Raw genomic sequence first — 25,756 nt, 5'->3', positions numbered from 1 at the left:
GTGAAAATTGGGTATGAAAAAGCTATCTGCAAGATGAGTGCTGTGTTTGCTCACAATTGGTCAAAAACGAATCGAGTAACTTTCAAAACGTTGTTTAGAAAAGTTCAAGGTTTGTTAAAGAAAGGATTTTTTACGTCGTTTTGTAACCGTTGATGAAACATAGATCGATCAGAAAAGAACAGTCAGAATAATTAATTTTTCCTGATGAACGTACCAAAAAAGGTAAAAACAGTTCCATCAGTTTGAAAAGTTATGGTAATTTTTGGGGATGTGCATAGAATATCGTTCATCGACTATTTAGAAAAAAGAAAAACAATTACAGGAGAGTATTATGCATCTTTATTGGATCAATTTAATGATGCGATCAAGGAAAAATGTTCTCATATGGCAAAGAAAAAAAGAAAGCTCTTTCCTCAGGACAATGCACTAACTGACACGTCTGCAGTTTCAATGGTCAAATTGCATGAATTACGTTTCGAATCAGTCGACCATCCATTGTATTTTTCAGATCTAGCTCCATGCGACTTTTCTATTTTCAAACTTGAAAAAATGATTGGGTGGAAAAAGATTTAATTCGAATATTTAAGTAATTCATGTTGTAAACAGCTATTTCGACGAGAAAGATAAATTGTATTATATAGAAGACATGAAAAAACCTGAACATTGTTATAATTAAGTATATTGAATTTGAGGGAGATTATATTGAAAAATAAAAATTATATTTTCATATCTTCTCTAAGAACTTATCAAACGATCTTTGTATATTCATAATATCTATACACATGATGTGTAAGATGTTATAACACATAACATTTATATTAAAATTTTGATATCTATAAGTATTATAATATTTTACGTTTTATAATTTTTTTACATACTTCTTTTATAGATTATCATCTTGCACCATTGTATAATGTACATATACATTCTCGAAGGAACCACTTTGCGTGCTGTATTTATTTAATATATTAATTTAAATGCCAGATTTCTTTCTTTTTGTTATTTTATGGAAATCATTATTTATTGTATTATATACAAATTTTGATTTTTTATTCTTGCAGTGTGAAGTACTTGTTTCTTATATTATCATATACAGAATGTCCCATTTTAAAAGACCCATTGAAATATCTTTTTAGAAAAGCGTTTTAGAGAAAAACATTTTAAACAAAAGTTGTTGGGTTCAGAGGGGCACATCCGATAGTGCCCTTATCTTTGTCACGGATGTCCTTTTTCAAGGTCATTTGAAGGTCAACTTTTGTTTTTTAAATGGAATGGCTTATTTTTAATACCGGAAATCGATAGAGAAGGAAATTTTATGTTAAAAACATGTAGCAATATATTAGGGTCAAATTGACCCCAAAGAGTCACTTCAAGGTAAAAAAAAATGTTCACTCCAGAAATGAATAAAGCATATCAGAGCAGTCTGACGTTCAGTTATTCTTCATGCCATGGGGTCCAATTGGCTCCAGAGGTCATTTGTCAACTTGATTTTTTTCTAAATGGAAACGCAATTGTGAGTCTCCATGCCTCTCACGATCTGGGAGTGTTTTTTCATTACCTAAGTAAATGTTCAAATATATTTGCCCATTATTGTTTAGACATAATTGAATTGGACGTTCAAAATTATCAATTGATAAAAGAATATTTCTCGGAACGCTCCGACAAGCAAGAGAGCTTATATTTCTTTTGTAATGGGCTGTTTTGAATACACAATGTTTTTCAAAAACCCCATAAAAAGAAATCCGGACTTAAATCAAGTCTGGAGACCTAAAACACCATGAAACAGGTCTATTACGATCTATCTATCTACCTGGGAATGTTAGATTCAAATGTTGTCCAACTATCCTACTCCAGTGTGGTGAAGCACCATCCTGTTGAAATCACATACGTTTCCTAGTTGCCAGATCGATGTTGTCAAGCAATTCTATCAAGTTGTGCTGTAAAAAAATGTAAATAATTAGCATTATTTACATTTTCATTGAAGAAGTCAAGTCCGATTATGTTTTTATTTAGAATGCCACACCACACAAATTCCAACGATGTTGATGATTGATACCAGTGTTGATTTTGTACGGACTAATAATGAGAATTGTACCGATTTAATTATCCAGTACTGTGAAACGTAGCCTCATTACTAAACAATACATATCTAAAGAATGCTGGATCACGTCACAACATTATCTGTGTCCATCCACAAAACACTGGTCTTTGTTGAAAATCTTAAGGTATTCATTCCTGAGTTAAAGTAGCAGTACGGGTGGAAGTTATGAAATTTCAAAATCCTGTGAACTGTTGATTTCGGGATACCTAATTCGCTTTCAATTTACCGTATTAATACATAAGGATTAATGGCGGCCATATCTAACACGGCAAGCACTTGTGGATTATGCCTTTCTGGTACGTTGAAACAAAGTCTTTGCCGTGCTTCACGTGGATGTTGTCGTTGGAATAAAACAATCTTGGCAATCGTAAGATGATTCGAATGCTGTCTTTGAGGAAACTGATTGCATAATTCTTTTGTTTGTCGATAATTATTACGACACTCTCCAAGTGCCAGAATAATATCAACGATTTCGTTTGGAGTATAATCTGGCATTTCGCTATATCTAGAAAATTAAATTTCTAAGATGAAATAAGGTATGATTGGTTTCTTCTATTGGCAGATAACAGTGACGATTTAAGAAAGTATATCAATTATTATTTCTTACAATTTCAGAAGTGGGATAGTGGCCTGAGTGTATTCGTATAATTTTTGACCTGAAATTTATTCGTAAAAAAAAGAGGTGATTTTGCGAGCGTCGAAAAGTTCCGAAAGTGTGCAGGATCAACGAGAGGCTAAAGGTGTGTTAATCGGAGCAAATATGGCGAACATTATCGCGTGGGTAACATCGAGGAAAAGCTCGAAAAGTCAAGCGTGTTGGTCAGTATTGGTTTTCAGTGACATTTGGTAAAAGTAGTGTGAGGCGTATACGTTTTGTTCGAGAAAATATTCGACGACTCGTAGTGAGACGAACGTATGCGTCGTTGCAAAAGTCCTTATTGAATCGAAATGGAACGGTCGTGCGAAGCAATGGTTCCATTCACGTATTGAGTACATACACAATATATGTACTGAGTACAAGTACACCTTGAAATGATCTCTGAAGTCAACTTGAAACATAACTGAACATCAGACTGCTCTGATATGCTTTATTCATTTTTGGAATGAAAATTTTTTGAACTTGAAATGACCCTTTGTCAATTGGATGGTTAATTTGATGCTACATGTTGCTATATGTTTTTAACGTAAAATTTCTTCCTCCATCGATTTTCGGTATCAAAAATAGGCCATTCCATTTAAGAAACTAAAATTGATCTGCGAATGACCTTGAAAAAAGGACATCCATGACGAAGACAAGGTCATCATTGGATGTCCCCCTCTGAATCCTGCAACTTTTATTTAAAATGTTTTTCTCTAAAACGCTTTTCTAAAAAGATATTTTAATGGGTCTTTTAAAATGGGACACCCTATATACATACATACATACATACATATATATATATATATATATATATATATATATATATATATATACACACACAGGGTGTCCCATTTTATTTTTAACAGTCAAATACTTAAAAAAATGTGGGAGATACGGAGAAATATTTCAGACAAAAGTTATATGGTTCCAAGGAGGACAAATAATCATAAAATTAATAAAAAAAAACTTATCAAGGTATTATGAAGGTTATCGCCATTTTTAAAATGGAATGTGGTATATTTTCTTAAAATATCTGAAAGGGCATTTAATTTTACGTAAAAAAGTGTTAGGATACCTTTGACGTAAATACATTATACAAGGAGATATTTCAAGAAAATAAAAAGAAAACAAAAAAAACTCTATGAACAGTGTATATGTGTGTAGTTCTCTTCTCAGCTGAATCTAGGATCACAGACGAAGACGTAGGGGAACAACCATCCTGCGTGTGCGCACGCTCGACGGCAAGACAACCGCGCTTGGCGCACGGTAATCCGGCGTTCAGAGAGCTTCGCTGCGGCGAGGTTCGCTCGATCCGCAACACTTTGCATTATTCGTGTGTTTCATGTAGAATCACGTGTTGACGTGCCGATAATTCAAAATTAAGCAATTCAAGATTACGCGATTATGATTGTCATTAATAGCGACAGTTCATGTTAAATAATATTCGCCCATTACTAAATTAAGTCGACACTTCCGATTTTCTTTCGTATATGATACTTCTCAAATAGCAAGATGACATCACATTTATGGAGCTATATTAAAAATATAGTTTATCAAAATTCATTAACAACTAAAGATGATATGAAAAGAAGAATAAGAGATGCTAGCCGTAGTATGCGCAAGTTTACGTAGTACACGCAATGTTATTGTCATTAGAAGAACATTTCCGTCGGAGAATTAGATTATGGCATGAGGTTGACGGTGCCAATATTGAACAACTATTAAACTAAAATTTTACAAATACTAGAGAGAGTTTAGAGTCATAGAGCATAGAAGTGATGAACCATAGGGTCTGGGTGATCTCTGGGTGCGCGCGCGCAAGACGGTTGTTCCCGTCTTCGTCTGTGGTCCTAGATTTAACACTTTGCGGGCCGCGCATTTATCGAAGCGCCGTTACGCTGCCGCCGGTGAGATTCACGCAGGTTCTACTGCTCGCCAACGGTGATATTTACGCAATTTTTCGATACATAAATAGTTGGTATATAATTATTATTAAAGAAGGCACTAAAATAAGGAAAACAGTTGAAAACAATGTTTCCTGATCGTCAAATTATCACGTGATAGCGGCTGAAAGTCGTTGGCGAGCAAAAGTCACGTCAGCGTGACAGCGGCCGATAACCGTTGGCGAGCAAAAGTCACGTCAGCGTGACAGCGGCCCGCAAAGTGTTAACTAAGAAGGGAACTACGCATGTATACGCTGTTCGAGATTTTTTTTTTATGAAATATCTCTTTACATAATGAGTTTAGACCAAAGATATTCTAATATTATTTTACGTAAAATTAAATATTTTTTCAGATATTTTAATAAAAAATACCACATACCAGTAAAAAAAGAATAGTGATGGCCTTCATATGACTTTGAAAAATTGTCTTTTTTAAACGAATTTTATCATCATTTGTCTACCTTAAAGCCGTATAACTTTTGTCTGAAACATTTTTCCATATTTCCCATATTTTTTGAGATATTTGACTGTTAAAAATAAAATGGAACACCTTATATATACATACACGGTGACCCATTTTAATCGACAAACGGAGATATCTCCGAAACTACGCAACCTACGAAAAAAATGTTTGGATAAAAGTTGTCGAGGACAGTGGGGGTCATCTACCTGTACTAATGACCTTGACCTTGAGGTCCGTTTTCAACGTGATTTCAAGGTCAAGGTCACTTTTTTTAAATGGAACCCCCTATTTTTAATGCCGGATTTAGAAAGAGCGGGAAATTTTACATCCAGTTATGTATCAAAGTATAAGGTTAACGTGACCTGCATAGGTCAAATGAAGGTCAAGAAACCACCCCTACCAAATCCCAAGCAGGTGCAGCAAACGTAAGAAAGATATTTCGTCACTTCAGATTTGATGAACTAATAGTTTTAAATGTTGCCCCGTACAGTTTAATTACAAACTTTTTGAACGAATTAAACTCTTTAAAGCCATTTTCTCAGTATGGCAGGCTACCTTGCAAATAAAATTAGTGATATGATAGTAGTTTGCCATAACAACTACCTTGCTACTTGAAGGCTTTTACTAAATATTTTCTAGATGAAAGACATCCTAACAACTGAGCAGTTCGAAACCTACCTCAATAAGCTCGTGATAGAAATCTGGTTCGACAACGTCGACGTCATGAATACAACGAAGATAATGCACGAGCTTGTGAGTCAGTCTACTTGTGGATTGGAATTCAATTTATTTTAAAGAAAAAGAAACGATTAAACTCGCTGTTCCCAAAGTTAGATGGTTTAGCCTGCTTGGGGTTTGATAGGAGTGGTTTCTTGACCTTCATTTGACCTATGGAAATCACGTTAACCTTATACTTTGATACATATCTTGATGTAAAATTTCCCGCTCTTTCCGAATCCGGCATTAAAAATAGGGGGTTCCATTTAAAAAAGTGACCTTGACCTTGAAATGACCTTGAAAACTTTTATCCGAACATTTTTTTCGTAGGTTGCGTAGTTTCGGAGATATCTCTGTTTGTCGATTAAATGGGTCACCGTGTATATACGAGGGCAGTCTGATAAGTACTTAGCCTACAAAAGAAAAACGAAAATTTTGGAAAAGTGGCGATTTATTTCTCAACATAGTCTCCTTTTAGCTCGATACACTTGACCCAGCGATGCTCCAACTTCTTTAACCCATCTGAAAAATACGTTTTCTCGAAGTCTGCAAAGGCCTTCGTGGCGGCGATGACCTCCTCATTTGACTCAAATTTCTGCCCGGCGAGTGACTTTTTCAAGTTTGGAAACAAAAAAAAGTCGCACGGGGACAAATCTGGAGAATACGGTGGAGGGGGCAGCAGTTCGTAGTCCAATTCGACCAATTTGGCCGAATGAGGAGGTCATCGCCGCCACGGAGGCCTACTTTGCAGACTTCAAAAAAACGTATTTTTCAGATGGGTTAAAGAAGTTGGAGCATCGCTGGGTCAAGTGTATCGAGCTAAAAGGAGACTATGTTGAGAAATAAATCGTCACTTTTCCAAAATTTTTGTTTTTTGTAGGCTAAGTACTTATCGGACTGTCCTCGTACATACATACATACATACATACATATATACATACACACACACACACACATATATATATATATATCAGAGATTTTTAAAATATTATACTCAACATCAGAGAAAGTTAGACAAGATATTTTATATTTATATATATATTGTATATATAAAATATAAGGAATGCTTATCAAGAATATTATTAAATAATCTTTTACAAGACCAATGTATGTTAAATGTTTGCGAAAATGATTATGAATGCAGGATTTCGAAAATTATGATGCAGAATTGTTAACATTTTCATACATTATTGACCATTGTTTTTATATCTTTTACCAATCAGTATTCTCTCAGTACAAATAAATATTTAACAAATATTAAAACAAATATTTTATCTATTTCAGAGAGACGAAACTTCAAATACTTCTACTCCGACGAAATTGTTGCCGATTGACCAAATTATTTCTCATATCGCCAATACTAGTTTGGAAAAACAGCAAGTCGCACAAACATCCGATAGTCAAGCAGGCATCGAGAATACATCAGCGGAGGCTTCCAGGAGATCGTCTACATCTACGCAAAATACCGATACCTTAACTCCCACGAATATACCAAGTGATCCGACGGACAATCAAGAAACTATTGTTTCCGTGATGTCCGCAGAAACGGTAATGGAAGCGCATCATAATATTCAAAATGACGCCAATAACTCAGCTTTAAAATCTTATCAAAGCTCTACAACGCATGTTCAAACTCAAATGCAAGATATGATGATGAACGCGAGTCACGCAAACGAGACGTCGAAAGGATCTCAAGAACTGCGAGATGTAGTAAAAGAATATGAAGCGATTAAAGAGACAAGTGTATCCGATGTAACTGCAGAAATATCTAGCTTGACAGTACCAACACCGGTACGTAAAGTTTCTCGCTTTTTAGTCAGTCCTGTGGTTGAACAGAAAAATATTGCAGCGGAAGAGGAATCTTCCGTTACTAGCGAAAGTACAGATCGTACGAACGCTACGACGTCGCAGTCAGTGTCCCAATCAGTTGGAAGTGCTGGGAGCGCGGAACCTTTACCAAAAAATGAAGATCATGTAGAAACAAATGTTGTAGAAGCTCAGGCTATAGCGATACACGAAAAAGCTTGCAATATAGAGACAATGGTTCAAGGAGTTCAGTATACCGTGGAACAAACAGATAGTGGTCAACAACAGACTTTGCAGCAAGGACAGCAGTCGGTGGGGTTGCAGAATATCATTCAAATGCAGACTTTGCAACAAGTAACTGGACATATGCAACAAACCACAACTATCGGACAGTCGAATCAGCACACTGTAATTGTGCAGGGAGCCACAATCACCTCGCAACAAACGTCCCAGCAGATACCTCAGATTAGTATGCAGAATTTTGTACCGGTGAGCACGCAGAAGGAACTGCAACCTCAATCACTTCATACTACTAACGGGATAGCTCAGCAAGCGCAGTATCAGAACCAAACGATGGTACAATCTGGCCTGATGATGCAACAACAGCAGCAGCAGATTCCCATGCAGCAGAATGTAATGCAGTCTCACATATCGACGGAACACCAGCACCAGAGTCAAATGCAAGCTCAGCGTCCACCGGCGGTACAACAGTTCGTGCCACAGCAAGTGCAGCCGCCAACGCAACAATATGTGATGTTGTCGGGACCTATGCAAACCATACAAACAGCGAATTTGGATGATCGAAGTCGTAGGGTGCCGAGTCTCTCCACCAACATGTCTATCGACTCTCAGATGTCGGAAGTATCTAATATGGCTGAAGAGAAAAGACAAGCCTTGGCTACTGCCAATACGCCAATGGCGCATATGCAACATGTACAAGTGGTCCCGCAAGATATGCCAAGTGCGATATCGTTGGCCCAGAGTGCTGTGGAAACTGGTCAGCAGCTACAAACTGTTCATCCTAACGTGCAGCATATTTCCGGAACTCTGGCACCATCTGTGCCCCAGGTATCTCTTCCTGTACATCCAGTCGTCGCTGCGGACGTTTCCACGCCGAAGATTATAACGAAAACGAAAGAGGTGTCCTCGACGCTTCCGGATCTTGCGCAAAATTTAGCGAACATACTGTCGAATCCGAAATCAAAATCTGCTACGCCTCATCCTCTAACCAGCCATGAACAACCGACCGCTGTGCCTAACATCGCTACTTCCGCTTTAATCGAACATAAGCCTGTACAATCCGAACAATATTTTCAACCTATACAACCGGAAGCGAGCCAGTTACAGATTCAACCGCCTATTCACAATTACCAAGGACAGATCATACATCAGGTATATCAAGGACAACAGAATTTTCAACAAGCATTTCAGAGCCAACAGTTGCTTCACCAGGGCCAAACGCAACCGATATCGCAATCAGTTCCATTAACGATTCCTCAGCAGATCGACTCGCAGTCGCAGATGGTGCAGTCGACTCTTCAAAATGTATCGGGCCAACTATCGGCTCAAGGAAAGTGGATCGTTTCGTCTAATCAAACTCCTTTGCAGCAGTCTATACGGCACGTACAACCGAGTCAGCTGCAACCGCTGCAAAATCAGTCGCAATTGCAACAAATTCCAGTGCAACCGCAACCACAAACTATGCAAGACCAACAACACAGTGAATCGTCCGTCATATCGGACCAGTCACACTTACATCTGAAACTTCCAGAACAACATTCGATGAAACCTCTTGAAACTGAAACCTCAGAATCCTCAAATTTAAATTGGTATGTACATTTATTACACTCACGATGATGTTTATAAGAAAAAAATGTATCTAATATATATGCATCGAACATCACAAAATTCGTACTAAGTTTCAATTTATCTTTTCAGTATGCGCCGTACTAGTTCTGATTGCCAGTTACTCACATCCGAGAATGAGAACTCCAGTCACGATGTAACGCCCGAGCATACTCTCGTTGAATCGGTCGACTCTACAGTGCTTGTTCAACAACAATTGTCTCAACAACAGCTGCAGCAGCAACATCGGAAGCTCAGTCAACAGAATTCGTTGGACAAAGTGTCGGATATAAGCAATATCGGTAACATTGGAAGTGGCACGGGACCGCAAACCATAGCTGACTTGCATCAAAAACTTGTACAATTGACTAGTCAGCCATCAGAGTCATTGAACGTTGGTACACCTCCTTTAAGCTATCCCGCTACGCCTCATAATCATCAAATAGTAGGGGGATACGATGCGTACATGCATTCTTTACAACAAAAACTTGGTAATATCGGTATGCCAGTCTCATGTGCGAACGCTGCTGTAAGTACACTGTGGTTTTCTCTGCAATTTCTTGAAAAACTATATATTCGTTTTGAGAAAATATTTGCAATAAATAATATACATTTATCTAAATATACCAATTGATTTCAGTGCCCGTTATCTCCTCAAACAACGATACATTCTTCTACTATCCTTACTGACACGCAAGTTGATGCGACAGTCGAGGGTTCCGTTGTAACTCAGGAGAACTCTGGCACACTCACGCTTTCTCACACTGTTAGTTTTTTTCAGGGGATATTGTGTTAGATGCACCACCGTGGTGATTCTCGTTACATCACAAATATTTATGTGAAACTTGTTTTCAGACTACGGAATGCTCTCTTGATAGCCCAACGCCGGGAGCTCCAGCGGGGCCTGAAAATATGAGTCCAAGTAAAGAAAATATAAAGATACGAGCTCAAAGGCCGGGGTCCCGTTTGCAGGAATTGGAACAAGAGTTGGCAAAAATTCACCACAGGGGATCGGTTTTCGCAGCAGTCCCCACGCAACCGTTAACACCACCTATACCTGTGATTAATTCTGTGCAACAGTCTGCGCAAACTTTATTAACGATAGTTCCGCCAATATCAACGATATCTGTAACCACGGTCACTCCTAGCATCGTGACACCACGATCCGATACTAATACTCCAATTCAACCGGAACTTCAAGATAACATTAATGAGGTAATATTTCGATATCGCTTTATGAATATATATTACTAATGCATGTTTTATTTTATTAACATATCACGTATATCACGAGAAACCTCACGTTTAGTGAACCAAATATAAACGGGTATTCTGGTTTGGAAAGTCGAAAAAAAAGGTTTTACAAGTATACATATATTTTTTTAGAAAATATATAAAGCCAACTAATATCAAATTTCGCATGCTCTGTTATTATTATTTTAATAATATTTCAGCATTTTTTTAAATTTAGAAAATATTGTTTTTTTTTCCTGTTATATATTGATCACTAAAAGTGAGCAAAAAAGATGCATAGGGACGATACAATAAATGGTGGCTCTTCCTGATATCTGATACAGAAAAAATCAGATTTTTTCTTATTTAGGAAAAATGTGGTTATCGTTAGAATTAAAACTAAATAAAAAACTCGAAATTTCACAAAATGACGGCTTTTGTAAGAANTATTAAAAAATTAATAAATTTCTACTATTTATTTTAGTTCCAACAAAAGAGGAATATATGCTTACAAAAAATTCATATTGATATTTCTAATAGTTTTCAAAAAATTTGTCGCACAAAAATAAGACGTGGTTTTGAGAAAAACAGTTTTAAAATTTTTAGTACGCTATAATATGCGATTTTCATTACTTAATCAGCAATTCCAAAGCTATGTAACAAACTTCTGCTTCTTCGAATAATTCTTGTTTTTTTTCCAAGCCTTTTTGCTATTCTAGCCTTCTTTGTCATCTATAATAAGTATCGCGTTATTGCTTGTAATCAAATTTCATCTTTTTTATCGGCGAATATCTTTGTTAATAGTCCAATTTTGACTCCCGTTTCAAGTATTTTTAACAAAAGAGGAAATGAAATGAAAATCCTTCATTAAATGTGCAGACAATGAGAAAAGTATCAATTTCTATAATTTTACCGCTGAGAAAATGTTTTGAAGCAAATTGACAAACATTAGAGTTGTAGCTTTTATTGTTATTTTGTGAATACTTGCAAAGCATCACTATAGCAAATTATTTGAAAAACGATAAGTGGAAAAACGAAACCCTAATAATAAACACCGGACATGCTGGATTAAGCGCTTTGATTTTGACTCATGCTCCGTTTACTTTTTTGTTTATAACTTCGTAAAATCATCGAATATTAACAAAACGCTTCGAGAATATATTTTTACATAAAACTAACTATTAATGTATAGAAAAATGTTTTGATATTTTAGACCAGAATATCCCCTTAAAATCGGGCCAAAAAACAAAATATATGCAAACACGCATGGAAACACTTGCTTTTTTCGTCTTTTTTCGCTTATTTAGAAACATTTAAATTTTTCTCACTTTTAAGAAATAAACTCACTTTTTTTACTCGACTTTTTTCTTGCTCAATATGAAATCTTTAAAAAAACTTGATTATAAGAACAAATCAAAATATTTAAAGAAAATAAAAATTAATAATGACTCTGATGACACAATGTTCATAATGTGAAAAGAACTAATTTTTTAATGTTGTTTTTATTAGATTAAGCAGACTGCCAAAAGCACATGCTGACTACATTTTCTTTAAATTATGTAATGGAATCGATTGTTCACAACTTGTTCACGTTTGTCCATCCATAATTCTTGTTTGTTCATTCAGGCAAAACGAGTTATTAATAAGCGAATTCAAGAAAACAAACAATGACTCTGATGAACATATTGAACATCTTACTTTTTTAAGAATAAAACTTTTTAAGAATAAAACTTCTTATTATTTTTGACAGCTAAACTGCTCTCATGTTTGCATATGATCTATAAGAACTGATGCACCGATATCTTATATATATAATGTGATTTTTATTAATGATATATATATAGTGAGAAAGGTACCAACCTCTATAATTTTTACTGCTCAGAAAATGCTTTGAAGCGAATTGACAGTGCGTACGTGCGTGTGGAGAGAGAGAGAGAGAGAGAGAGAGAAAGAGAGAGAGAGAGAGAGAGAGAGAGAGAGAGAGAGAGAAACCTGTTATACTTCCTGAACAGATATCTTAACTCAATAGATTCGAAGAAATACCTTTTGCTACGTTATTAAGATTATGCAATCTTATAATTGATAACAAAAGAATTGTTTAAATGTTATTCAGTGATTGACAAAGTATATAGTCCTTGGATGTAAGTTGGGTGAGAAGAATGCTATACGCAATGCATTAATATAAAAATATTAATTCAACGTTGATAGAAGGCGAATATTGCACAACCTGCCAGAAAGATATCCAGATTCGTGGTCTCCAAAGTTGCCGGCCCGCCTGCTCATAGCAATGCTACTGTCAATCAACAGCAATCTAGTGATGCGGCGAGAACTCTTTCGCAACAAGTGGAAGAATTAAAAATCTTAGAACGGCAAAATGTTCCTCCTCATACAGACGATCTGCATGGTAAGGGATTTATTATAACTTGAGTATTACAACTTAGCTTTATAAGTAAAAATTTAATGAATGGAAACTCACACTAAGGGACCATTTAACAATTATATGTTACGTTCAATTTTCGTATTTTTACTTCTCTCCCTCTTCGTCATAATTCCATCACAAATTATTTGTTCTTTTCCAATATTACGTGATATGTGGAACTATCCCTCTCCTGCTGACATATAGGATAAAAAAAATAGTTTATAACCATATTGTAGGTAATAATTATTAGATGCATGCTACTATCTTTATCTTCAATATCAATCTTATCTTTATCTTTAGTACCTTCAGTATCTTTATCTTCAGTACAAATAATTTTTAGGCATATAATATCAAATTAATTACTTTATTTTATAATTTTTATTAACAAATGTTGTGTTTTTAAAAGAATAAATATTAAAAAATAAACATTTTTATTTTATGATTATTATTATAACCATTATATATTATTATGTTAATTATATTAATAAAACCATGTCAAAACATAAAAATGTTTGCCAAATCAATTAATCAGTTAATTAAATGTGTCACGAATGCAAAGTAGATAACTACGCGAAACCATATTTACAAATTATGCTATCTAATGTGATGTTCTATGGCCTTTACTCCCTCCCTCCTTTCACTGCCATTACAAACCGTCACGCAAGCTAATAAATTCCCTCTTTCTCGTGATGTAATTATTGAATGGTCTCTTAAATTAATAAATATCAAAATATATTTATGCATGTACAGAGTGATTAAAAAATATCAGGCCTGCGAAATATTTGGAAAACAAGACATTTGAAGAAAAAAATGTTTCATACAAAAGTTGTAGGGTTTCAACAAATGCATCAAACAGCAATACCTATTTGACTTTGAGTACAAGTATGGAGGAATTCTAAAAATCAACTTAATTTTAAATGTAAATCCCTAATTTTTATTCAATATTCTCGTAGCTGACATACAGATCTTTTTAAAATATTACAATGAGACTCCTTTTGGTTAAATCTTTTCCGAGTTATGAGTTGACAAAGTTCAGGTACGGCCGTTAGCATTATCCAAGTGATGTATCGCGTGGAGGTAGCCCGGTTGGATTTACACTTTTTGTGTGTGTGAATGTGTGAATGTACGTGCATGTGTGCGTCAGCAGGAATGAGAACCCTACGGTACGTCACTCTCATAATATTTAATGATAAAACCCTCTTTGTTGTGTGTGTATGTGTCAGTCTTGTTTTCCAGATATTTCACCGGTTCCTTACTTTTTAATTACTCCATAGAATCGCTTAATACATATGCATCGTTATATTAATTGCAGGTGTACCTGTACAAGTACCTCATAGCCGAGAGAATTCTGTTCCACCAATTGTACAGGCAACTCATAGTAATAATATTCCAAATATTGAAGTAAGTTTTATTGTTTTTGTTTATTAGGTCTTTAATTTGAAACCCGCCTTTTTTTGCAAAAATTAAGTCTTTATTTAAGAAACAAATGAAAAAAAAATACATCAATCAAAGTATTGGCCATCGTTAGATATGACTTTTTCCCATCTTTCTGGCAATAAGCGGATCCTACGGCGAAAAAACGACTCATCTTTAGAGAGGCTATCCAGTCAGGGACCGCTTTTTCGACGCTTTCATAAAAGTTGAAGTGTTCCTCAGCAAGTGCGTGTGTCTTCGACCGAAACAAGTCGGAAGGGGCACAGTCTGGTGAATAAGCCGCATGGGATAGCACTTCTCAGCGAAGTGCTTCCAATGTTTCCTTGACAGCCTTAGTGACGTGAGGTCGAGCGTTGTGATGAAGCAAGATTACTTTATGCTGTCTTGTCTCATATTCTGGTCGTTTTTCGCGCAATGCTCGACTGAAACGGATAATTTGTTGTTGATAGAGATTCCCTGTGACTGTTTGACCAGGTTTCAGTATCTCATAATATACCACACCCTGGTACCACCAAATACAGAGCATGGCCTTCTTTCCATGAATATTGCGTTTTGGCGTCGATGTCGATGGTTGATCTGGGTCACAACAAATGGTTTTTCGGCGTTTGGGGTTATCGAAATAGATCCACTTTTCATCGTCAGTCACAATTTGATGCAAAAACCCCTTTCTTTTTTGCCTGACAAGCAGCATTTCGGAGATGGTTTTTCGCTGTTCGATGTCTCTTTCTTTCAGTTCATATGGCACCCATCTTCCTTCCTTGTATATCTTACCCATAGCTTTTAAACGCTTGGAAATGGTTGCTTGAGTAACATTCAACGTTTTTGCAAGTTGATTTTATGTTTGATATGGATCTTCATCCACCAATGCGTGCAGTTCTGTATCTTTGAATTTTTTTGCCGGCCTGGACGTTCTTTATCATTCGTGTCAAAATCACCAAGTTTGAATTGTCGAAACCATTCCTTGCAAGTTGTTTCCGATGGAGCAAGTTCCCTATAAACTTCAACAAGCATTCGATGAGGTTCAGCAGCAATTTTCTTCAAATTGAAACAGAAAGGCAAAAAACTATGTTATTGTTACAAACACAAACTTTTATATATTGAATATTATTGACAGTCAAAACTAAAAATGATGTTCAGCCATTACAGTTGACAATTGTCAAAGCTACAGCTATTTATCGCTAGAAGGCGGGTTTCAAGTTATAGACCTAATAATTCGCTTGGATAAGATTTATTCTCCTAACGTAAGGAACCTAATAATTCGCTTGGATAAGATTTATTTTCCTAACGCAGGAAAAATGTTATCTGGCACGTGCGATAATATACGCGATCAAGCCTTATCTTCATCTTCTCGCAGACATATTAATATAAATAATATTAATATTTAATAACTAAAATAGAGCTATGTTTCTTAAGGCTCCTATAGCCCGATTCTGTAACTTTTAACGATATGTCATTATCATTACGGTGTTGTTGCGTAGCTTTCTTGCCATAAGTTATACCTGTGCAACGACGACGTAATGATAATTGTCGTTACAGCAGAGCTCGACAAAATTTGCACATTTCGCCCGATTTTCAGTTTGCTCCGCTTAGTGTTATTCCTCTTACATTTTCTCCTGCGCGCAGCCGACGGGCCGCATGAGGTTTAATAACGTACGACGCGTGAACTTGTTTCCAATAGCTTTCCGCGTTACTAATGAGGTACCATTGTTGATTCGTTTTTTTTTTATACTGTTCAGTAGACCTAATTCACTGATAATTGATATGACCTTTTATTCAAAAGTAGTAGGGTGAAATAAATGAAATGAAGAACTAATATTCACTCCGATTTTCGGGATTTTTTTTAGACGAAATTAGGAACATCGAGCTGCATATTGCACGCAGCAAGTCGCACGGGGGAAGACGTAAGGGGAATAGCGCTAGGCGAAATGAGCTAAAAATTGGGCGAAGTGTACAGATTTTATTAAGCTTTGAGTTACAGAATAAGGGCACTGACTCGCTATAATTGTCCTTGTTTAATGACATCAAAAGCGAGAAAGCGAACATGGCAAGAATTCTTGTGTTATATGTTCATGTAAAAAAATATACTCATAAAGTGACATTCAAGTGATCAATTTAGCACACTTGTAAAATTGTCTGAACAGTTTCTTTTTACTTAAATAATCAATAAATAGTCATAAAATTAACATTGAAAAAATCACGAGAAAAGAATTTAGAAAAGAAAGTTCTATGTTAAGTTAATTTCACAACTATTTATTGATATTTATTGATTGTTCAAGTAAAAAGAAAGTGTTCGAACAATTTTATAAGTGTTGAATCGATCATAAATGTCATTTTGTGAGTATATCTTTTTATTTGTATATATAACACAAGAATTTTTAGCATGCGTTTTCTTGCTTCTTACAATATTAACCCTATCACTACAACTCTACATTTGCCAAACATAATGCGTAGCTTCTTCTATTTCCTTTCTTCCCCATACAATCGCTGACGCACGCATATATTCTTCTGCTGTTTAATTGGTCTTAAAACTATGTCGGCTGTTTAATTGGTCTTAAAACTATGGCGAACCTAACAAAAGTGCCTAAAGTAAGTGAGTGGCTTTGTTTGGAAACCTACTACGTCTCTGAAATGTAGAATATTACTTTTATGTAAATTTTTATGTCTGATAGACAAAAATGATGTGCAACTTTTGTAATTTTCCTATTTATGGCCAACATCACAGAAAATATGTAATGACTATGATAAGCCGATGTGATAAATATGAAAACTATAAGACTAACAGGGTCTATGTCTATAAAAGAATTAAATTTTATAAAATTTCATTTTTTTTTAATTTAAATCTTGATTTCATTTTAATTTTGCATTTTTAGTTTCATATTTTTTAGTTTTTATGTCGTAGTTTTTTTATTACTGAGTTAAAGCTAAAAATTAATAAATTTTAAGACTGTGACATTGATAAGATATAAATTATGGTTTATCAGTGCTCGGAATTATATGCCTTTTTTGGCCCGATTTCAGAAATGATGTCTACTGCCAGTAACCGCTCCAGATTCGATGACCGAATAATCGGTCTTTCTGTTTCAGGAGCATCTCTCTGTGTATGAAACATGTTAGGTACTTTCCACTGTCACCAAATTTTTATTAAGATATTTCGTTATAAAATAATTGTTATTTTTATGAATAAATAAACACTAAATTTTCTATCAGTAAGATATTGTATATTACGTTTTATAATATAATGTGATGACAAAATAATTAGAGTATAATTTATCGAATTTTAAAAGACGATAGATTTAAAATGACTATATACTATATTATCGTAAAACATACATATTACCGATAGAAAATTTATTGCTTATTCATTTATGGAAATAATAATTAGTTTGCAAGGAAATATTTTAATGAAAGTTTGGCGGAAGGTACCCAACATAAGCCCCATACGGAGGGACGCTTCTGAGGCAGAGCAATCGGTGGCTCGGCCGTCGAGTAGGGAGCGATAGGCAAATAGGCATCGTTTCTGAAATCAGGTTGAAAAGGGCATCCAATTCCGAGCTTTGGTCTACAGTATAATAATTTTAAGGATAAAGTTAATATCAAAAATTTTAATATTATTCTATCTTGTTCCACAATTTCTATTTTATTCTATTCTATTCTATGTTACTCAACTTACATGTCATTGTACGATTTCATAAAATGTAAGATATATGTATATATAAATTAAAAAATTAAATTATATAAATTTAAAACTATGTAAAAAGTTGAAATTATGTAAAAAGTAAACAAAAAGGAAGAAAACAATGATTATATCTTATGGTAAGCGATTCAATAACTATTAAATCAATTTTCTGACAATATACTAATAGACATATGATGTTTCTTAATCACTAAAAATGAGGGTTATAGTGACAAAGTTAAACAAAGACAATCATAGCGAGTAATCAAGATCATTAAAAGCTGTTTATTTTTCCTAAGTTTCCTAATTTTATTATGATAAGTTAAGTAATATTTTATGTCGTGATAGATTATAAACAAAGTAAATATATTAACTTAATAATTAGGGGATAATTAAGAGATCAGGGCTGGTTGATACCTTTTTTTTAACATTTTTTTCACAAGGAACTTCTAAATGGAATACACATTGCAATCGAATTTTTCAATAAACATATGTTTATACTGTAAAAAAATGTTTAATTCAACAGTATAATTGGTTTTCTTGCATCAATAAAAAATATTAGACGACGAAACTTGTAACAACCAGTTCTAGATGATGGGGTAAGTTAGTACACGTATAGGTATCGGGATAAGTTGTGACAGAAATAACTTTTTCTAAATTACAATGTATTTAACAAAGAAAATTGAAAGAAAAGTGTGTGTATAGTATAATTTTTATTAATAATTGTAAGAGAAAACATTTGGATATCATATAGATAGATTTAGGAAGAAGTCCGATTTTTGCAGAGTCGATCATTTCATTTCCTATTTTCTTCGTAAACCCTATAATAATAAAAGTTGTCTCTTTGCTTATTTAATATTCGGTTAAAATTCTAAAAGTTCAACTTGTTTATCTATATCCAAGATGATAGCTGTCTCAACATGCCCCGTCCTAATTAACTTCGGCCTATTATATTTTGATATTTTGATTATTGATTTAGAAAAAAATATGTTTCCAACACCAACATAACTAGAAATTAGTTTTAAAGCAAAGTTTCTAAAAAAACAGCCCGGATTATCATATAATAACAAGATTTAAAATTAAATGATATAACAATATCTTTTGTGTATTAAGTGATATCACAAGATCACATGTAATAACGACAGGATTTATAGTATATAACTGATGTTTTTACTTTCGAATGTATAAAATTTAAAACATGATATATCTTGGAAAATATGCCATGGCTTTAAAAATGGTTATTAAAATATAACCATAATATTTTTACGATAATACTATATTTTTTATGCAGTATTGTCGAACGTTTGTTATTTTAGAGCTATATTAAATATATTACCTATTCCATGCACCAACTATCTCCCCGGTCTCCTCTACTATTAAAATTTTGTAATTATTGTAATTATATTTTATTGCAGCCTGAAAAAGAAGAAAGATTCGTAGTTCTTACACCGAGTGAAGAATACCAGCTACTTATAAAAAGGTGAGGCTAATTATAATATAACAATGAAAGAAGAATCATATTATCCCAAATTTCTCACTTTAACACTGTAAAACATGATTATATTTACATATATTGTATTTTATCACTTAAGGCAAACTCTGGAATTAGAGACACTGCAGAGAAGACACAGAGAAGAATTAGAGCGTTTTCAGCAACATCAGTTACAGTTGCTTATTCAGCAGCAGCAACAAGCAAGTGCGCTTCATCAACATCAGCATCATCCACTGCTTTATCATACTGTTACGACAAACATTTCTGGTCAGTATATAAATTCATCTCGATAATTTTATATACGTACGTTAAATTACTAATTATTAATTTGAATATATTTCTTTTAACTAAGGAAAGATAGAACCGTTCTATAATAGCACTAACACACGCAGCACGCACGCACGCACGCACGCACGCGCACACACACACACACACACACACATAACACGCGCGCGCGCGCACGCACACACAGAGTGATCGTCTTAGTTTATTCCGCTGTTACTGAACCATTTGAAATTTTTTTGTCCAAGATAACATGGTTCAAGGTGAGCTTTAAAATTATCTCTCAGCTCACCTTGAACCATGTTATACTAGAAAAAAAATTTTCAAGCGGTCCAGTAACAGCAGAATAAACTAAGTTGTTCACGTTGCGTGGTTCATCGTTCATATATAGAATGGTCTACATAAAGTGTTAAATCCAAAAACTAAAAATATTGTATCAAAAAGTTGTTTATGAGAAAGTTTCATGTATTCGAGGAGTCTTTCTATTAGGTATTTGAATTAATTCTCGCTGTTGACTAATAAAGGTCAGTAGTTATGGTATTTACACATGGCCGAAAGTGACTGTTGATGTATATGAAAGTACTGTCAATAGGCTTTAACAATCAGTGTGTGACATTAGATTGTAGTGCAAAGAACACCATTTTTTATTGCATTGAAGATGTCGGGTTTCGTACTAAAAAAGAGAATTTGCGGGAAGCATTATTTTCCTGCTTTCATCTAAAAAAATCTGCTGCTTAAAGTCATCGTTTCTTAGTGGAGGCTTATTATGGAAAGCATGCTCTACCTGAAACAACTTGCAGAGATTAGTTTAGGCGACTCAAAGACAACGATTTTGACGTGAATGACAAAGAGCGCCCTGGTCAGACGAAAAAGTTTGAAGATTAAGAATTTGAGGTATTACTGGAGGTATTACTGGAAGAAGATTCATGTCAAACGCTCAAAGAGTTGTCGAAAATGTTAAATGTCGATGAGTCAATCGTTAGCAAATGTTCAAAAGCAATGGGAATGATCCAGAAGCTAGGAAACTGAGTTCCACATGAATTGAGAGAAAGAGACATTGCGAAACGTTTAACCATTTGTGAATTGACTTCAAAGACAAAAACGGAAGTCATTTTTGCATCGAATTGTAATTGGCGATGAAAAATGGATTCGTTACGACAATCCTAACCGTAAGAAATCATGGGTGCATCCCGGCGAACAATCAATATCAACGCTGAAACAGGATATTCATGGAAAGAAGATTATGTTGTGCATTTGGTGGGATCAAGTGCGGTGTAATGTACTGTGAGCTGTTGTAACGGAGTCAAACCGTCAATGCTGAACGCTACCGACGAAAATTACTCAATTTGAATCGAGCACTCAAAGAAAAACGCCCGCAATACGCTAAAAGACATGACAAAATTATTCTTCTTCATGCCAATGATAGACCACATGTTGCAACACCAGTGGAGGAAATCTTGGAAACCCTTGGATGGGATGTCTTACCTCACCTGCTCTATTCACCAGACGTTGCTCCTTCAGATTATCAGTTGTTTCAGTCAATGCGGCATAGCCTTTCTGAACAGCATTTTAGTTGTTTCGAAGATATCAAAAAATAGCTTGGTGACTGGATCGCCTCAAAAGAACCTGAATTTTTCTATCGCGGGATCCATGTGTTACCCGAAAAGTGAATAGATACAACCCGAACGGGTTGTAGATTCCGAAGGATAATATTTTGAATAAGATATACCGTTCTTTTGACTTAAACATGAGTTTTTGTATCAAAAAACAGCGAGAATTAATTCAAGTATTTAATAACTATATAAACCAAAATGCTCCCTCACTCCTTGAAGGAAGGTGGGGAGGGTAACTTCGTAATTTCAAATGGAACCTCCTATAAAATGTTACATATGTGTTACATATTTGGGTTCTATGGGAGAAAATAAGTAAACTTTATCTGGAACATTTCTTTTAATAATGCTTCTATCAAAAGTTATAAACATTTAAACTTAAAGTAGAATGCATTTAAGTTAATGATAAAACCATAAATTAAATAAAATACTTAATAATTTTTTCTGTTTTTTTATTTTATTAAATGTTCGAACTGTTGACTATTCACATTTAAACATTATTAATTCTTTCTACAAAATTTTGCCTACCTCTAAATATCATTTCTGGGGTCACGCTAGCGCAAGCTTCACGTATTCTTCCTTTTAAGTCTTCTTTTGTCGTAGGTAGTTGAAATATGACTTTTTCTTTGATATATCCCCATGAAAACTACATGATCCAGAGATGTAAGATCAAGTGAACGTGACTCAAAAAATGTTATCTAGAGTTAGATAAAATTTTGTAAAAAGAATTAATAAATATTTAAATGTGAATTGTTAACAGTTCGAACATTTAATAAAGTACAAAAAGCAGAAAAACTAGGAAGTATATTATTTCCTTTATAGTTTTATCATTAGCTTGAATGCATTCTACTTGAAAGTTTAAATGTTTGTAACTTTTGATAGAAGCATTTTTCAAATAAATGTTCCAGATAAAGTTTACTTGTTTTTTCCCGTAAAATCTAAATATGTAATATTTCATAGGAGGTTCCATTTGATATTACGAAATTACCTCCCGCCTCCCTTCAAGAATGAATGGGGGGAAATTTTGGTTTACATAGAAAAAATACTTGAAACTTTCTCATGAACAACTTTTTGACACGACAAATATTTTTAAAGTTTTTGGGTTATAATACTTTATGTAGACCATCTTGTGTGTACATACATACATAAATACATACATACATACATATATATATATACATATATACGTACGTACACACATAAGGTGTCCCAGAAGTATCAAAACTAGTAGAGCGAGTTTAGTACATGAAAAGAAGTCGAAAATGCTTAATAAATATGTCCAAATTTTGAGTTTCGGAGTTACGGCATATTGAAGTTACTTTCGTAAAGAAATATAAATTAAATGTAAATGAGTTAAAAGTATGAGTTAAAAGTAAATGTTATTTAATGTTCTTTATCTTGTTTAAAACTATATAAAAAGTGCCAAAAAATTTCTTTATTGTTTTTGATATACTTTCTAGTACGAATTAATAAATTGTTACGAGCTTTTTGAAAAATGTTTGGAGTTTCGCGGATGACATCGGCAGGATTAACCCTTTGCACTCGGATGTCCCCTCTGAGGCGACATCGCAGGTCTAGCGAACCACTCGGATGTCCCCTCTCAGGGGACATCAGAGTTTATTAGTGATTACAGAGGATAAGCTTATGCCGCGGCCATTTTTTGAAAACTGCATGTGTCTTTGAAGTTTTCTATTGAAATGGCATAAGAAAGCAAATCAAAATATGGTATATATACTGAGATATATGGAAAAAATGTCAGCCGGCATTACGTCGAAGCGGAACGTTTGTAGTGCATTCATAGCGGCTAAACAACAAGCTGCACTTTTTAATTGTTGGAGGAAGAAAACGAGACTGTATTGTCTGCTCACATTGAGAAATACCGGGTGGAAGACGACAAACAAATTACTTTTGTTCAACGTGCACCAACGAATCCGCGATGCACATCGGTGGCTGTTTTACACGTTACTACACATTAGAAAATTATAAAACATAAAATTTGTATTTTTTTATCAGAAATGTGTTCCTTAATACCTAACGATTCATATAAACCAAGCGGCATGAAAATAAATTACTTGAATTCCGAAGATAAACTATTTAATATGACACGATTCCCGTCTGCGCGCCTTCCTAAGCAGATGCCGCCGAGTTGTTGGTAGATGGCTCTTGAGATGGCTCCGAGTGCAAAGGGTTAAATGTCAATTGTCATAGTTGTTCTGAATCGTGAATCTCATATCCTGGTAGACTAGATTTTTCATGTGTCTCCAAAGGAAAAAAATCAAGTGATGTAAGGTAGATACTTTTTAGATCCTAATTGGATTGGGAGAAGCCTGGATCATATTAAATGGTCAGCAAGAAATCTCGACCTTACACTACTGGATTTTTTACTTTGGGACATATGAAAGATCTAGTCCATCAGGATGAGATCGATTCAGAACAATTATGACAACTGACAGTCAATTCCACCGATGTTATCAGTGAAACCCCAAACATTTTTCAAATAACTCGAAACAATTTATTAATTCATGCTAGAAAGTGCGGACGTAGGGTTAACGGAACAATTTTGAACATCTTTTGTAAAGCTGTAAAAAAAATTAAAAAAAACATTAAACAATATTTACTTCAATTTATATTTGCTTATGAAAATAACTTCAATACTCAGTAATTTCAAAACTATTCGAATTCGGATATATGTTTATTAGGCATTTCCGATTTATTTTCATGTGCTAAAGCCGCTGTATCAGTTTTGACACTAAGTTCAGGGACCACCTTATATACGAGGGCGGTCCGATAAGTACTTAGCCTACAAAAGAAAAACGAAAATTTTGGAAAAGTGGCGATTTATTTCTCAACATAGTCTCCTTTTAGCTCGATACACTTGACCCAGCGATGCTCCAACTTCTTTAACCCATCTGAAAAATACGTTTTCTCGAAGTCTGCAAAGTATTATCTCTTCCACCATGACAACGCACCGGCTCACACCTCCGCCGTCGCCACGGCCAAATTGGTCGAATTGGACTACGAACTGCTGCCCCATCCACCGTATTCTCCAGATTTGGCCCCGTGCGACTTTTTTTTGTTTCTAAACTTGAAAAAGTCACTCACCGGGCAGAAATTTGAGTCGAATGAGGAGGTCATCGCCGCCACGGAGGCTTACTTTGCAGACTTCGAGAAAACGTATTTTTCAGATGGGTTAAAGAAGTTGGAGCATCGCTGGGTCAAGTGTATCGAGCTAAAAGGAGACTATGTTGAGAAATAAATCGTCACTTTTCCAAAATTTTCGTTTTTCTTTTGTAGGCTAAGTACTTATCGGACTGCCCTCGTATATACAGGATGTCCGAAATTTTTCTTCCAATTGCTCGTGCGAAGGTAGGTTAAACTGAGCAGAAAAGTCCTCTATTATTTTGCAAACAACTACATAAAGTTATTAATGATCGAAAATAGTTATGTCTAAAGGTTTCTTTAAGTAATAACTAAAAAATTTGCGTGTATTTAAAATGGTAAAGAATTTTTTGTTCAGAGTGGCCTACAAGTATATGGCAACTGTTATATTTAGCGACAAACACCAATATATTGAATCTCGAACTTTGAGCCTGTCGCTAGGTACAATGGGTATCAACTGACAGTGAGAAGTCTCTCTCTCTCTCTCTCTTATATATATATGTATATAATATTTATTTATTTATTTATTTATTTATTTATTCAGGGTGTCCTATTTTAAAGTTTTCACTAGATTATTTCTTTAGGAAAGCATTTAAGAAAAAAATTTTTGAAACAAGAGTTATATTGTTTCAAGGAGGACATAAGATAGTGGGAACGATTTGGATTGTTGTTTGAAGGTTGTGAAGATTATCTTCATTTTTTTAAATGGAATTCCCTATTTTTCATTCCATATTCTTGTAGCTTATTTCGAAAGCTTTTCAAAACACTATAATTAAATATTTTTTCGTTAAGTACTTTTCGAATTATAAGGCTTCAAAAATTGCAGTACCGCCGACATTAGCACTACCCAAGATAGGTATAAAGACTCCACGATTCGTCACTCCCAAAGTATTTTCTGACTCCAAACCCTCTTTGCTGCTGTGTGTGTGGGGGGGGGGG

General features: G+C 34.7%; 1 protein-coding gene across 9 annotated transcripts in view; it reads left to right on the top strand.

The window, feature by feature from the left end:
- Window positions 1-25,756, top strand: part of LOC106748175 — a 43,832-nt gene that overhangs the window by 12,356 nt on the left and 5,720 nt on the right. For all 9 annotated transcript variants that reach the window (XM_014626449.1, XM_014626496.1, XM_014626478.1 and 6 more), the window contains 8 exons: window positions 7,149-9,499; window positions 9,609-10,044; window positions 10,156-10,281; window positions 10,371-10,730; window positions 12,957-13,152; window positions 14,480-14,568; window positions 19,690-19,754; window positions 19,867-20,033. In XM_014626449.1, the coding sequence (XP_014481935.1) occupies window positions 7,149-9,499; window positions 9,609-10,044; window positions 10,156-10,281; window positions 10,371-10,730; window positions 12,957-13,152; window positions 14,480-14,568; window positions 19,690-19,754; window positions 19,867-20,033 (3,790 nt within the window). The remainder of the gene's footprint in view (window positions 1-7,148; window positions 9,500-9,608; window positions 10,045-10,155; window positions 10,282-10,370; window positions 10,731-12,956; window positions 13,153-14,479; window positions 14,569-19,689; window positions 19,755-19,866; window positions 20,034-25,756) is intronic.

This window comes from Dinoponera quadriceps, unplaced genomic scaffold (assembly GCF_001313825.1).
Source record: "Dinoponera quadriceps isolate SergipeBrazil2010 unplaced genomic scaffold, ASM131382v1 scaffold191, whole genome shotgun sequence".
In the NCBI taxonomy this organism is placed as follows: domain Eukaryota; kingdom Metazoa; phylum Arthropoda; class Insecta; order Hymenoptera; family Formicidae; genus Dinoponera; species Dinoponera quadriceps.
The sequence above is the reverse complement of the archived record's forward strand: the minus strand, read 5'-3'. Positions and strand labels throughout refer to the sequence as shown.